The 13,365-nt window shown below is 50.1% G+C and overlaps 1 protein-coding gene across 3 annotated transcripts in view; it reads left to right on the forward strand.

Annotated features, from left to right (window-relative positions):
• Window positions 1-12,883, forward strand: part of KIF17 (kinesin family member 17) — a 59,193-nt gene extending 46,310 nt beyond the window's left edge. For 2 of the 3 annotated variants that reach the window (XM_023219769.1, XM_023219771.2), the window contains exons 12-15: window positions 4,945-5,203; window positions 6,658-6,728; window positions 10,519-10,636; window positions 12,135-12,883. In XM_023219769.1, coding sequence (XP_023075537.1) covers window positions 4,945-5,203; window positions 6,658-6,728; window positions 10,519-10,636; window positions 12,135-12,313 — 627 coding nt within the window. In that variant the 3' untranslated portion in view covers window positions 12,314-12,883. The remainder of the gene's footprint in view (window positions 1-4,944; window positions 5,204-6,657; window positions 6,729-10,518; window positions 10,637-12,134) is intronic. The other variant, XM_023219770.2, reaches the window with a different exon arrangement.
• Window positions 12,884-13,365: the final 482 nt, after the last annotated feature.

Genomic DNA, 13,365 nt, shown 5'->3' on the forward strand with positions numbered 1-13,365 from the left:
GGTGGAGCTTGCAGTGAGCCGAGATGGCGCCACTGCAAGCTCCACCTCCCGGGTTCACGCCATTCTCCTGCCTCAGCCTCCTGAGTAGCTGGGACTACAGGCGCCTGCCACCACGCCCGGCTAAGTTTTTGTATTTTTAGTAGAGACAGGGTTTCACCGTGTTAGCCAGGATGGTCTCGATCTCCTGACCTCGTGATCCACCCGTCTCGGCCTCCCAAAGTGCTGGGATTACAGGCGGGAGCCACCGTGCCCAGCTCTTTTTCTTTTTTGAGATGAGATCTCACCCTGTTGCTCGTGCTGGAGTGCAGTGGCATGATCACAGCTCACTGCAACTTCAGCCTCCTGGGCTCAGGTGATCCTCCTACCTCAGCCTCCCAAATAGCTGGGATTACAGGCGTGCATCACCATGTCTGGCTGATTTTTGTGTTTTTTGTAGAAACAGGGTTTCACCATGTTGCCGGGGCTGGTCTCAAACTCCTGGGCTCAAGTGATCCTCCTGCCTTGGCCTCCCAAAGTGCTGGGATTACAGGCATGAGCCACTGCATCCGGCCCCCAAAACTTGGATTTTTACCACTTTGTTAGGTGAGAAATAATATCTTAGTGTTTTTTGTTGTTGTTGTTTATTTTATTTTATTTTTCTGAGATGGAGTTTCGCTCTTGTTGCCCAGGCTGGAGTGCAATGGTGCAATCTCGGCTCACTGCAACCTTCGCTTCCCAGGTTCAAGTGATTCTCCTGCCTCAGCCTCCCAAGTAGCTGGGATTACAGGCATGTGCCACCATGCCTGGCTAATTTTTTTAATTTAATAGAGATAGGGTTTCACCATGTTGGCCAGGCTGGTCTCGAACTCCTGAGCTCACGTGATCCGCCCGCCTTGGCCTCCCAAAGTGCTGGGATTACAGGCGTGAGTCACCATGCCCAGCGTCAGTGTGGTTTTAATTTGCATTTTTCTTATTGTGAGCAGTGTTGAATACTTTTTCATATGTTTTGTGGCCATTTGTAGTTTTTCTCTGAACTATTTTTATCTCTTTTGCTCATTTCTCTATTAGGGTGGTGGTTCTTTTTCTTTTCTACATGTAGAAACTCTTTATACACTAGGAATATTAACTCTTGGTCTGTGATATAAATTGTAAATTTTTTTCCAGTTTGTCTTTTGTCTTTTACTGTGCTTTATGATATTTTTGCCATATGAAAATTTTCAATGTTTAGATTTTGTCAAATTGATCAACTATTTAAAAATTATTGCATATTCATTTTCAATCATAGTTGGGAAAATTCCCTCATGTTTTTTCTATAACTTCTATGGTTTCATCTTTTTTACATTTAAATCTCTGATCCTTAATCTGTCACAGGGGTAGAGAAAAAAAAGTAAATCTCTGATCTAGTTGGAGTTTATCCTGGCACATGTGTGAGGAGCTGATTCTAATATTATCTTTTCTGATTTTATTTTTCATTTTTTTGAGACAGAGTCTCAGGCTGGAGTGCAGTGGCATGATTTCTGCTCACCGCAACCTCCACCTCCTAGGTTCAAGTGATTCTCATGCCTCAGCCTCCTGAGTAGCTGGGATTACAGATGTGCACCACCACACCCAGCTATTAAAAAAAAAAAAAGTATAAAACTTATACTCCAAAAACAATGAAACAAATGTGAAAGCAATTAAGAAAACCAAAATAAATGGAAAGATATCTCATGTTCATATGAATTGGCAGAGTCGTATTGGTGAGAGGTCAGTACTCCTCAAATTGATCTACAGATTCAAGGCAGTCCCTATCAGAGTTCAGAGTTCCCGCTGGTTTATTTGCAGAAATTGATGAGCTGATCCCAAAGTTCACAATGAAATTCAAGGGACTCAAAATAGCCAAAACAATCTTGAAAAGAACAAAGTTAGGGGAATCACACTTCCTGGTTGCAAAGCTTTGCTACAAAGCTACAGTAATCAAGACAGTGTGGTAATGGCATGAGAACAGACACACAGATCAATGGAATACAACTGAGCATCCAGAAATAAACCCTCATATTTACAGTTATCAATTAATTTTTTTTTTTTGAGACGGAGTGCAGTGGCACAATCTTGGCTCACTGCAACCTCTGCCTCCCAGGTTCAAGCAATTCTCCTGTCTCAGCTTCCCAAATAGCTGGGACTACAGGCACATGCCACCACACCTGGCTAATTTTTGTATTTTTTAGTAGAGATGCAGTTTCACCATATTGGTCAGGCTGGTCTCGAACTCCTGACCTCAGGTGATCCACCTGCCTCAGCCTCCCAAAGTGCTGGGATTACAGGACTGAGCCACCACGTGCAACCTGTCAATAGATTTTTGATAAGGATGCCAAGATAATTCAGTGGCAAAAGGACAGTCTTTTCAATAAATGGTGCGGGGACAACTGGATATTCACATGCCAAAGAATAATGTTGGACCCTTACCTCACACCACATACAAAAATTAACTCAAAATGGATCAAAACCTAAATGTAAGAGCCAAAACTGTAAAACTCTTGGAAGACAACGTAGGTATAAATCTGTTACCTTGGATTAGGCAGTGGTTTCTTAGGTATGGCACCAAAAGCACAAGTTACTTAAAAAAAATAAAGAGGGATAAATTGGATGGTGCAGTGGCTCATGCCTATCATCCCAGCACTTTGGGAGGCCGAAGTGGGAGGATCGCTTGAACCCAGGAGTTCAAGACTAGCCTGGATAACGTGGGGGAAACCCTGCCTCTACAAAAAATTTTAAAAATATTAGCCAGAAGTGGTGGCAGGCATCTGTAGTCCCAAATACTCGAGAGACTGAGGACTGGGAGAGATGGAGGACTGGAAGGTCGAGGCTACAGTGAACCAAGATCATGCTACTGCACTCCAGCTTGGTGATAGTGAGAATTGTATGGCATATGAATTATATGAATTATGTCTCAAGAAAACGGTTATAAAAATTATCATGCTGGGTGCGGTTGCTCATGCCTGTAATCCCAGGACTTTGAAAGGCTGAGGCAGAAAGACTGCTTGAGGCCAGGCACTCCAGACAAGCCTGGGCAACACAAGGAGATCCTGTCTCTACAATAAATTAAAAAATTAGCAGGGTGTGGTGGCTCACACCTGTAGTCCCAGCTACTTGGGAGGCCGAAGTGGGAGGACTGCTTGAGCCCAGAAGGTCGAGGCCACAGTGAGCTGAGAAGGTGCCGCTGTACTCCAGCCTGGGCAACAGAGTGAGACCGAGACCCTGTCTCTAAAAAAAAAAAAAAAAAAACAACAAACAAAAATTATTGTGCGTGATTCCAGATGTCCAAATATATATAATGATTATTATACCCACTAACACCATGTGCTTACTACCCAGTCTAAGAAATGAAGCAGGGCCGGGCTCGGTGGATCACACCTGTAATCCCAACACTTTGGGAGGCCGAGACGGGCAGATCACCTGAGGTCGGGAATTTGAGATCAGCCTGGCCAACATGGTGAAGCCCTGTCTCTACTACAAATACAAAAAATGAGCTGAGTGTGGTGACTCAAGCCTGTAGTCCCAGCTGGTCATGTGCTGAGGCATAACAGTCGCTCAAACCCTGGAGGCAGAGGTTGTAGTGAGCTGAGATCTTGCCACTGCACTCCAGCCTGGGCGACAGAGTGAATCTGTCTCAAAAAAAAAAAAAAAAAAAAAAAAATGGAGCAGGCTGGGCCACTGTGGCTGCTGGCAGGAGCCAGCCATAACCACCAGCCATAGCCACCCTCTCCCTAAGCCCCAAGACTCCCTGGTACACAGTCTGTTTCCTCAAAGAGCAGGTACAGTTTGATGAGTAAAGAGGGATGTTTGAGGTTGGGCGCTGTGGCTCACACCTGTAATCCCAGCACTTTGGAAGGCTGAAGCAGTGTCCTGCCAGCTGTTCTTAAATGGGTGTCAGTGCATGAATTCAAACATCCTTCTTATTTATTTATTGTGAGACAGAGTCTCGCTCTGTCGCCACGCTGGAGTGCATTGGTGCGATCTTGGCTCACTGCAACCTTCACCTCCCAGGTTCAAGCAATTTCTCCTACCTCAGCCTCCCAAACAGCTGGGATTACAGGTGCCCACTACCACACCTGGCTAATTTTTTTGTATTTTTAATGGAGATGGGATTTCACCATGTTGGCTAGGCTGGCTTCAAACTCCTGACCTCAAATGATCCACCCGCCTCAGCCTTCCAAATTGCTGGGATTACAGGTGTGAGCCACAGCGCCCAACCTCAAACATCCCTCTTTACTCATCAAACTGTACCTGCTCTTTGAGGAAACAGACTGTGTACCAGGGAGTCTTGGGGCTCAGGGAGAGGGTGGTTATGGCTGGGGCTGGCAGTCACCTGTGCTCAGGAGGGACCAGGGGGACCAGTCTAGCAGACTTGAGCAGGAGACCAAAAGAATCTGGAACCCTTGATCAAATCAAGGTGGGCCTTACTCTTAGGTCCAGTGTTTGTCACACCGTAACACAGGGCTGTAGCAGTGGGAGAGTGAGGATTGTCAATTGGAGAGTTTGTGCCTGTTGTCCTCCTTAGAGATGTCACTCGTGCAGTTCTCTGAGATCCTTTAGAACTGTGGTGTTGGATGGGGGGCCTCTAAAAGGCCCCTGAATGAAACATACACTGGGGGATAGTGACTGAGGGCTGGCTGTTGGAGGTGCTGATCAACTTTTCCCCTGCATTTTGCAGGGCTGGGGGGACACATTAGGTGCTTATTTAAATGCCAGGTGGAGAGGCAGCAGGATGGTTGGATAGATGGAAGGATTGGTGGGTGTGAGAGAAGGTGGATGGATGGATAGAGAGAAGGATGTCTGGATGGATGGTGGGGATGAGAATGGATGGCTGATCAGGCCAAGGAACAGACGATGTGTGGCTGCTGGCAGGACAGTGAGTGGACAGGGTGGTTAGATGGAACGGGAGGTATCTTTCCTTACTCACTGCTTGTCATCCTTTGCTTTCAGCTTCGGGCAGCAGAGGTGGAGATCAAAGATCTGCAGTCCGAGTTTCAGCTGGAGAAGATCGATTACTTGGCCACCATCCGCCGGCAAGAGCGTGACTCCATGCTCTTGCAGCAACTCCTGGAGCAGGTGCAGCCCCTGATTCGCAGGGACTGTAACTACAGCAACCTGGAGAAGATTCGGCGTGAGTCCTGCTGGGATGAAGATAATGGCTTCTGGAAGATCCCACAGCCCATCATCACAAAAACCAGCCTCCCAGTAGGTCAGGAGCTTGGCTGGCCCTTGCCCTCCCCTCCCTCCTTCACAGTTCACCATCCTGCAGACTGGCAGGGAGCGTGGGCCTCTCCTTGCAGGCTGTGGGTGTAGCAGACACGTGGCCCTGGGTATCTGATGCGTCAGGACTCTGAGAAAGTGGTGTGTTTTCACAGTGTCTGCAGGCAGACAGATGTGGGTTGGAATTCTGGCAGCACCATTGCCTGTGTGCCCTTTTTGGGACTCGGTGTCCTCATCTGTGAAATGGGGATGAATAACAGCACCTTTCTTAAAGTTGCTGTAAGGCTTGAACTGTGTTAACAGGCCAGGTATGGTGGCTCAAGCCTGCAATCCCAGCACTTTGGGAGTCTGAGGCTGGCAGATCGCTTGAGTCCAGGAGTTCGAGATCAGCCTGGCCCACGTGGTGAAACCATCTCTAAAAAAAAATACAAAAATTAGCCAGGGATGGCAGCGTGTACCTGTAGTCCCACCTACTTGGGAGGCTGAGGCGAGAGGATTGCTTGAGCCCGGGAAGTCAAGGCTGCAGTGAGCCAAGATTGTGCCACTGCATTCCAGCCTGGGTGACAAAGTGAGACCCTGTCTCAAAACAAACAAACCCCCTCCAAAAAAACCAGAAATGTGTTAATACGCATAAAACGCTTAGAGCAGTGCCTGGCACATAGTGAGTGCTTGCTACGTGTTATCCTAATGAGCATTGTCACTGGTTCATCCTTACAACAGCCCTAAGAAGCACAGGTTTTCTACCGCTTTCACATAGGCGCACACAGTCTCAGAGGGTCCAGTCACAGTCACAGCAGTGAGTGGGAGGACCATGGATCGAAACCCACAGTTCAGAGTTTCAGGCCTGGTTCAGCTTCCACTCTTGCTGCTGACCTCACGTGTGACCTTCCAAAGATCACTGTCCCTCTCTGGGCTTCTTTACAAAGAAGGGGTTGGATAAGATGACCTGGAAGGCCTCCTCACCTCTGATGAGTCTCAGAGTAAAGCCAGACATGCTGTGGCTCTTTCTCCAGCCATGGACCTGACTCTGCGCATTTGGGGAGCCCGCAGTGCCCCCAGGAGTCCTCCCTCTTGCTCAGAGTGTTCATCCAGGTCCGACATCTCTGATATTTATAGATGGCATTGACACCATCCCTGCTGAGACCCCAGCCCGCTCCATTTCCCACATGCTCTCGGATGCAGCAGCCTGCCTGTCTGTCCCCACCCTCGCCTGCTGTCTTGCCTGGAAGCCCCTTGGCTGCTGTCTTGCCTGGAAGCAGATGAGGGTCTTCTCTGGTGTCTGAGCCCCTCCTGCTGTCTGTTTCTTAAAATTATCCCTTGGCTTGGGCTGAGAAGTGTCCTCCCCTGTTTAAGCCTGAGCCAGGCCTGACCCCCACCTCCACCTGTGCCTTCCTCTAGGCCTTGCACCAGGCAGCAGTGACTTCAGCTTTTGTTTTCTCATAGCAGTTTCAACTGGGCCACAGAACAAACCAGCCCGCAAAACCTCTGCAGCAGACAACGGCGAGCCAAACATGGTGAGGACTCCCTCCCGGTGAGGAGAAGGAGTGGGGTGTCGGGGGCTGGGAGGGCTTTGCCCCCAGTGCTGTGGGTCAGCATTACTGCAGAGAGCTGGTCTTCTACTTTCCTCCTGCCTAAGGATTAAAGAAGGGTCCAAGGCTGTATCCTTTTCATGTCCCTCCATTGGCACCTAGACCCTCAACCCCCTCTGGCCCTCATTCAAAGGCACACACAGTCATAAATACCAAGGGAAAGTAGATGGTTCCCGGTGGCCCATCTTGCCGGTGAAGGACAGAGGCTTCAGCCTCAAACTCAGGGGACAAGCAGCACATTCTGGTTTCCTGCTGGTAATCCTCAGACCAAAAGGGTCCTCAGAGGGTTCATGAAGCAGTAATTGGGATTCCTAAGTCACTTTATTTTCATCTCTTTCGTATTCTTTTTTTTTTTCTTTTTCTAAGCTCAGTGGCAAGACCTATCTCCTATATTTTGCAGTGCAACAGAAATGCGTGTTCTTAAAGCATGGGTGGTTTTTTTTTTTTTGAGATGGAATCTCACTCTGTCACCAGGCTGGAGTGCAGTGGTGCGATCTCGGCTCATTGCAACCTCTGCCTCCCAAGTTCAAGCGTTTCTCCTGCCTCAGCCTCGGCTGGGATGACAGGCACGTGCCACCATGCCCAGCTAATTTTTGTATTTTTAGTAGAGACAGGGTTTCACCATGTTGGCCAGGATGGTCTCGATCTCTTGACCTCGTGCTCCACCCGCCCTCATGATCCGCCCGCCTTGGCCTCCCAGAGTTCTGGGATCACAGGTGTGAGCCACCATGGCTGGCCTCTTTTTTATTATTACTATTATTATTATTATTATTATTATTATTATTTTGAGACAGAGTCTCGCTCTGTCGCGCAGGCTGGAGTGCAGTGAGCCGAATGCAGTGGCGCGATCTCGGCTCACTGCAAGCTCTGCCTCCCGGGTTCACACCATTCTCCTGCCTCAGCCTCCCGAGTAGCTGGGACTACAGGTGCCCACCACTATGCCCGGCTAATTTTTTTGTATTTTTAGTAGAGACGGGGTTTCACTGTGTTAGCCAGGATGGTCTCAATCTCCTGACCTCGTGATCCACCCACCTCGGCCTCCCAAAGTGCTGGGATTATAGGCGTGAGCCACCGTGCCTGGCCAAGCAGGGTGTTTTCAACAAAACTCTTCAGGTTTGTTAACTTAGCTGGGAGCTACTGTCCCCAGCAGCCACCAGAGGCCCAGACAGAAGGGCACCAGCAGGGAGTCCATCGGTCCCTGGGGGTGGCCTGGTCAGCAGGCCCAACTTCCACGACACAACTCCATGAACAATGATATGAAACTTGTTATTATTTACAGATCCTCAGGCTAGGCAGGGCCACCAGAGAGCGACCCAAGCAGCTGGACCTCCTGTTGGTGTCCTTGTGTCTGGGCCTCTGGCGGCTGCTGGGGACAGTAACTACCAGCTAAGTTAATAGAGAAACTCTATTTCTCTATTAGAGAGTTGTGTTCAAAATAAGGGGTCAACAAACTTTTTCTGTAAAGGACCCGATCATAAATATCTTGGGCTTTGTGAACCATGTGGTCTCTGTCACAACCACTCAACTCTGCCACTGTAGCACAAAAACAGCCACAGGTAATACACAAATGAATGGTGTTCCAATAAAACTTTATTTACAAAAATAGTCTGCAGGCCAGATTCTGCCTTAAGCCATTACAAATATTTCAGAAAACCCACATAGAATATACCCTTACAGTTATGATAAGATCACTCCTAGGCTAATGAATTCCAACCAAACATCTCTGGCTGAGCAACTCAGGCTGCAAGGGGCCACTCGTGGTGGTCTAGAGCTTGATTGGCAGTTTCATGAAAAGGAAATTTGCTGCCAGGAAGAAAGACATTCTTAATCTGGGACCACAAAGAGGTTATGTCAGAATGCTTTCAGCTCCGAGTGATAGATACCAAAGCAAACAACCATAAGAAAAATAGGGAATTTTTTAGTTCATGTAAGTGGACCAGTTTCAGGCATCGCTGGATCTAGGTGCTGAAACAGTCGGGGTCTGTGTCTGTCTTCACCGTTGTTTTTTTTTTTTTTTTTTTTTTCTTTTGAGACAGAGTTTCGCTCTTGTTGCCCAGGCTGGAGTGCAGTGGTGTGATCTCAGCTCACTGCAACCTCTGCCTCCCAGTTCAAGCGATTCTCCTGCCTCAGCCTCCAGAGTAGTTGGGATTACAGGCATGCACCACAACATCCAGCTAATTTTTTTGTATTTTTAGTAGAGACAGGGTTTCTCCATGTTGGTCAGGCTGGTCTTGAGCTCCCGACCTCCGGTGATCTGCCTGCCTTGGCCTCCCAAAGTGTTGGGATTACAGGCGTGAGCCACCGCTCCTGGCCTATGTCTTCACCTCTTGTTCCTGCTTCCCTTGGTATGCTAGCTGCAGGCTTTCTCCACATGGCTGGAGGGATAGCTGCTGGCCATTGGTGATCCAAAAGGGAGAGAGGCCTGGTCTGTTAAAGCAACCGTCCCCTGTCTTTTTGGCACCAGGGACCAGTTTCGTAGAAGACAATTTTTCCACAGATCAGGACAGGGTGGGGGTTGGATAGTTTCGGGATGATTCAAGTGCATTACATTTAATGTGGACTTCATTTCTATTAGTATTACATTGTAAGATATAATGAAATAATTATATAACTCACCATAATGTAGAATCAATGGGAGCCGTGAGCACGTTTTCCTGCAACTAGACGGTCCCATCTGGGGGTGATGGGAGACAGTGACGGGTCATCAGGCATTAGATTCTCACGGGTCATCAGGCATTAGATTCTCATAAGGAGCGAGCAACCTAGATCCCTCACATGCGCAGTTCATAATAGGGTTTGCACTCCTATGAGAATCTAATGCCACCGCTGATCTGACAGGAGGTGGAGCTCAGGCAATAATTCAAGTGATGGGAAGCAGCTGTAAATATAGATGAAGCTTCACTTGCTCACCTGCCACTCACTTCCTGCTGTGCAGCCCATGGACTGGTACCAGTCCATGGCCTGGGGGTTGGAGGCCCTTGCGTTAAAGCATCCTTAAACTGCAGCTCGGGGAGAGATTCTGATTGGCTCTGCCTGGGTCATGGGCCTACTGTTAGACCAATGACTGTGTTTAGGAAGATGTGGTTCTGTGATTGGTGCAGTCTGGGTCACATGTCCAGCTGTGTAGCAAAGGGTTGGGAGTCAGATGTAGTATAGGCCTCTATGAATGCTCACCCCACTGGGACCATCAAGTGGAAAAAGGACTATTCCCTGAAAAGGGAGATTTAGACTGAAGAAAACAAGTCCATAATAGTGGTGAAAATAATAGCTCTTGGTGATAAAAACGCTAGGATTCCAGTTCTAATGGTCACAAGCGTACCTGTGAGCTGAGGATAGCATCGCATTGCCTATTCTATGAACATGTGATAGATTTGGGGTTTGTGTATCACCCTGGCCCCTGTTGGAGCCGGCAGGACACCCTGTTTTGAGCTTTGGAAGACAGAATAAGGCACGTCCCATCTCAAGGAAGGGGAGGCCAGGTGCAGGCGTGGCTGGAGACTCTGACTTCCTGGCCCCAAGCGGCCTGGGATCCCACCCACGAGTCCAGGGCCCACGGTGTAGGGGACACTAGAGCGCGCAGTGCCTGCTCCAGCCCTGTGATAACTTGGGGGAGGCTCGGGGCGGCCCCCACTGCCGCAGGATGCCAGAGGCTGCAGAGCCCTGTGCCAGGGGCACAAACAAGGGCGTGTGACCACGGGCATCTGCATCTTGGCAGGAGGAGGACCGCTATAGGCTCATGCTCAGCCGGAGCAACAGTGAAAACATCGCCAGCAACTACTTCCGGTCTAAGCGGGCCAGCCAGATCCTCAGCACCGATACCAGGAAGAGCCTCAGTGAGTGTCCCTCCCCTGTTCCCACCCTCTCCACACAACTGGGAGAGGCATGAAGGGGACAGTTTTGAAGTCAGACAGACCTGGGTTCAAAAACTCCTTTCCCTCTCGGAGCCTCAGTTTCCTTAGCTACAAAATGTGGGGGGTAACACCAACTTCTCAGGATTAGGTGAGAGGAGGTGAGGAAACGGCCCAGCCCAGGGGCTGGTGCTCAATACAGAGTCTCCTCTTTGCTCTACCCCTGTCTCCCCTGGCCCCCGTAGGCACTCAGCGCATGGCTCAGGGGCCCGGCTGGGGATGCACGGGTTTAGGTCTCACTAGTTACGCACCAGCTTCCTGGCGAGTTACGCACCAGCTTCCTGGCGAGTTACACGCCAGCATTGTGACTTCCTCCAAATGCGGATTGACTTCACTTGTCAAGGGCCACAAATGCAAAATACGCTTTTAAGAATTAAGCATCACTTCATTTATCTGCTTTTAAAACTGAAAGCAAAGCCCACAGAGCTTCCAATAAAATAGCAATAAAAAGCAAATCTTGGCCAGGTGTGGTGGCTCACACCTGTAATCCCAGCACATTGGCAGGCTGAGGCGGGTAGATCACTTGAGGCCAGGAGTTCGAGACAAGCCTGGCCAACATGGTGAAACCCCGTCTCTACTAAAAATACAAAACTTAGCTGGGCAGAAGTGGCGTGTGCCTGTAATCCCAGCTACTTGGGAGGCTGAGGCAGGAGAATCATTTGAGCTTGGGAGGTAGAGGTTGCGATGATTCGAGATCGCACCACTGCATTCTGGTCTGGACGACAGAGTGAAACCCTGTCTCAAAAAAAAAAAAAAAAATTAGCTGGGTGTGGTGATGCATGCCTGTAATTCCCGCTACTCAGGAGGCTGAGGCATGAGAATTGCTTGAACCTGAGAGATGGAGGTTGCAGTGAGCTGAGACCGTGTGAGCTGAGACCGTGCCAGTGCACTCCAGCCTGGGTGACAGAGTGAGACTTTGTCTTAAAAAAAAAAAAAAAAAGCAAATTTTCGTTCTATATATTGAGGTTATTTAAGAGACAGAACGGGTAGAGTTGAGGAATAAGGTGGCGGGGGATGGGTGGGGAAATAGGATTAATTGAGTGCCTGGCATTGTGCCCATGTTGCAGATGAGGAAACTAAGGCTCAGAGTGAAGCAGCTTCTCTAAGGTTATAGGAAGCAGTGGAGCTGGGCTTTGAACCCAGGCTTGACTGGCTTGAGATCCCAGGCTGCCTCAGTCTGGGGCTTTAAAACCCCAACTCCCCAGCCCAGCCTCTTTAGATGCAGACATAGTTGCTGGGTCTGAGACCTCAGCCAGAGCAGCCTTGCAGAGCCTGGGGTCCCAGCTGCAGGGCCAGGGCCTCTGGCTGGGCAGGGGGCGGCGGGAGCGGGGTGGGCCAGGCTCTCCATCCTGCCCACTTAGGGCATTTTCTCTCCATCCCTGCTCTCTTGGCTTACCAGCACCTCTGCCCCTCTTCCCCACAGCACATCACAACTCGCCACCAGGCCTCAGCTGCCCACTCAGCAACAACCCTGCCATCCCACCCACCCAGGCCCCTGAAATGCCCCAGCCCCGGCCCTTCCGCCTCGAGTCCCTTGACATCCCTTTCACCAAGGCCAAGCGTAAGAAAAGTAAAAGCAACTTTGGCGGTGAGCCTCTGTGAGCACAGCTGCCTGCCGTTGTCTGCCTTATAGGCATCTAGAGACTGCCAGGCCCTCCCAGGGCAGTCCCAGCCAGGCCTCCTCCCACCTGCCACACAGCGCTGCGGGGCCTGAGGGCTCCCTCAGCCCTGGGAAGACACATTCCCTTCCCTGTTCCCCAGAGAGTCCACCTCTGCCCTGGGCAGGAGCCCCTTGGAGGCTGAACAGTCCTCCTTGGAGAGGCCTGCTCCAGCTGTTCGCACCACATCAGTGTTTCCATCTGCTCACCTGCCACGGAGCCCACACCCATGCCCACCAGTGTTGGTCTTTGCTTCAAAGCCTCAGACCTGCTTCATGGCCTTCACCAGCCCTGATGGAGTGGGCAGCAGCTGCCAGGTGGAGGAAGCTCAGTATCAGCCGGGAAGGAACTGTGCCTCTGTCTGACTGGCCCCACTTCCTGAGAACTGCCCTGCCCCGTGGGGTGGTACAGGGGTCCCACAGCAAGTCTTCCTGCACTGCCCACCCCTGGCTGGTCTGTGGCCCAGGGACGGCCACTCCACAGTAAGCTGCCCAATAAACTGCTTTTAAGATAAGCTCCCCTTCTCTGGCCCTCTGACCGTGTCACTTGGGGCCCCTCCCTGCCACTGTGGCCTGGCTGTCCCAGGGAAGCTCTTTCTGGAAGAAGGGTTCTTTTGCCTGGGACCTCCAGGGCTTCTGCAGCTCCCTACAATCGTGAGTACATTCTCCTGGGAAGAGAGTCTGAATTTTCATTAGATTCTCGAAGGACCTGTGACCCAAGAAAGCAGACCCTTTGCTGTGGAAAATAGGGCCATGTCTCACTGAGGCCAGAAAAGGGCCCAGCTTTTGACAGTCCTGGGGGCTGTGCTGGGACTGGGTTCCCTGATACAGCCAGAAATGAATCCAGGCCAACCTATTTGTGCCCACATAGGGGGGTACCTCCCCTTGCCCATTCTATCCCAGGCCTCTCCTGTGGGGGGCCCCACAATCTAAGGGAAAAGGCTTGGCCTTTGGCACAGTCCTGGAACCCATTTCACTCTGAGCTTCATCTGTGAAA

This window comes from Piliocolobus tephrosceles, chromosome 1 (assembly GCF_002776525.5).
Source record: "Piliocolobus tephrosceles isolate RC106 chromosome 1, ASM277652v3, whole genome shotgun sequence".
Lineage (NCBI taxonomy): Eukaryota > Metazoa > Chordata > Mammalia > Primates > Cercopithecidae > Piliocolobus > Piliocolobus tephrosceles.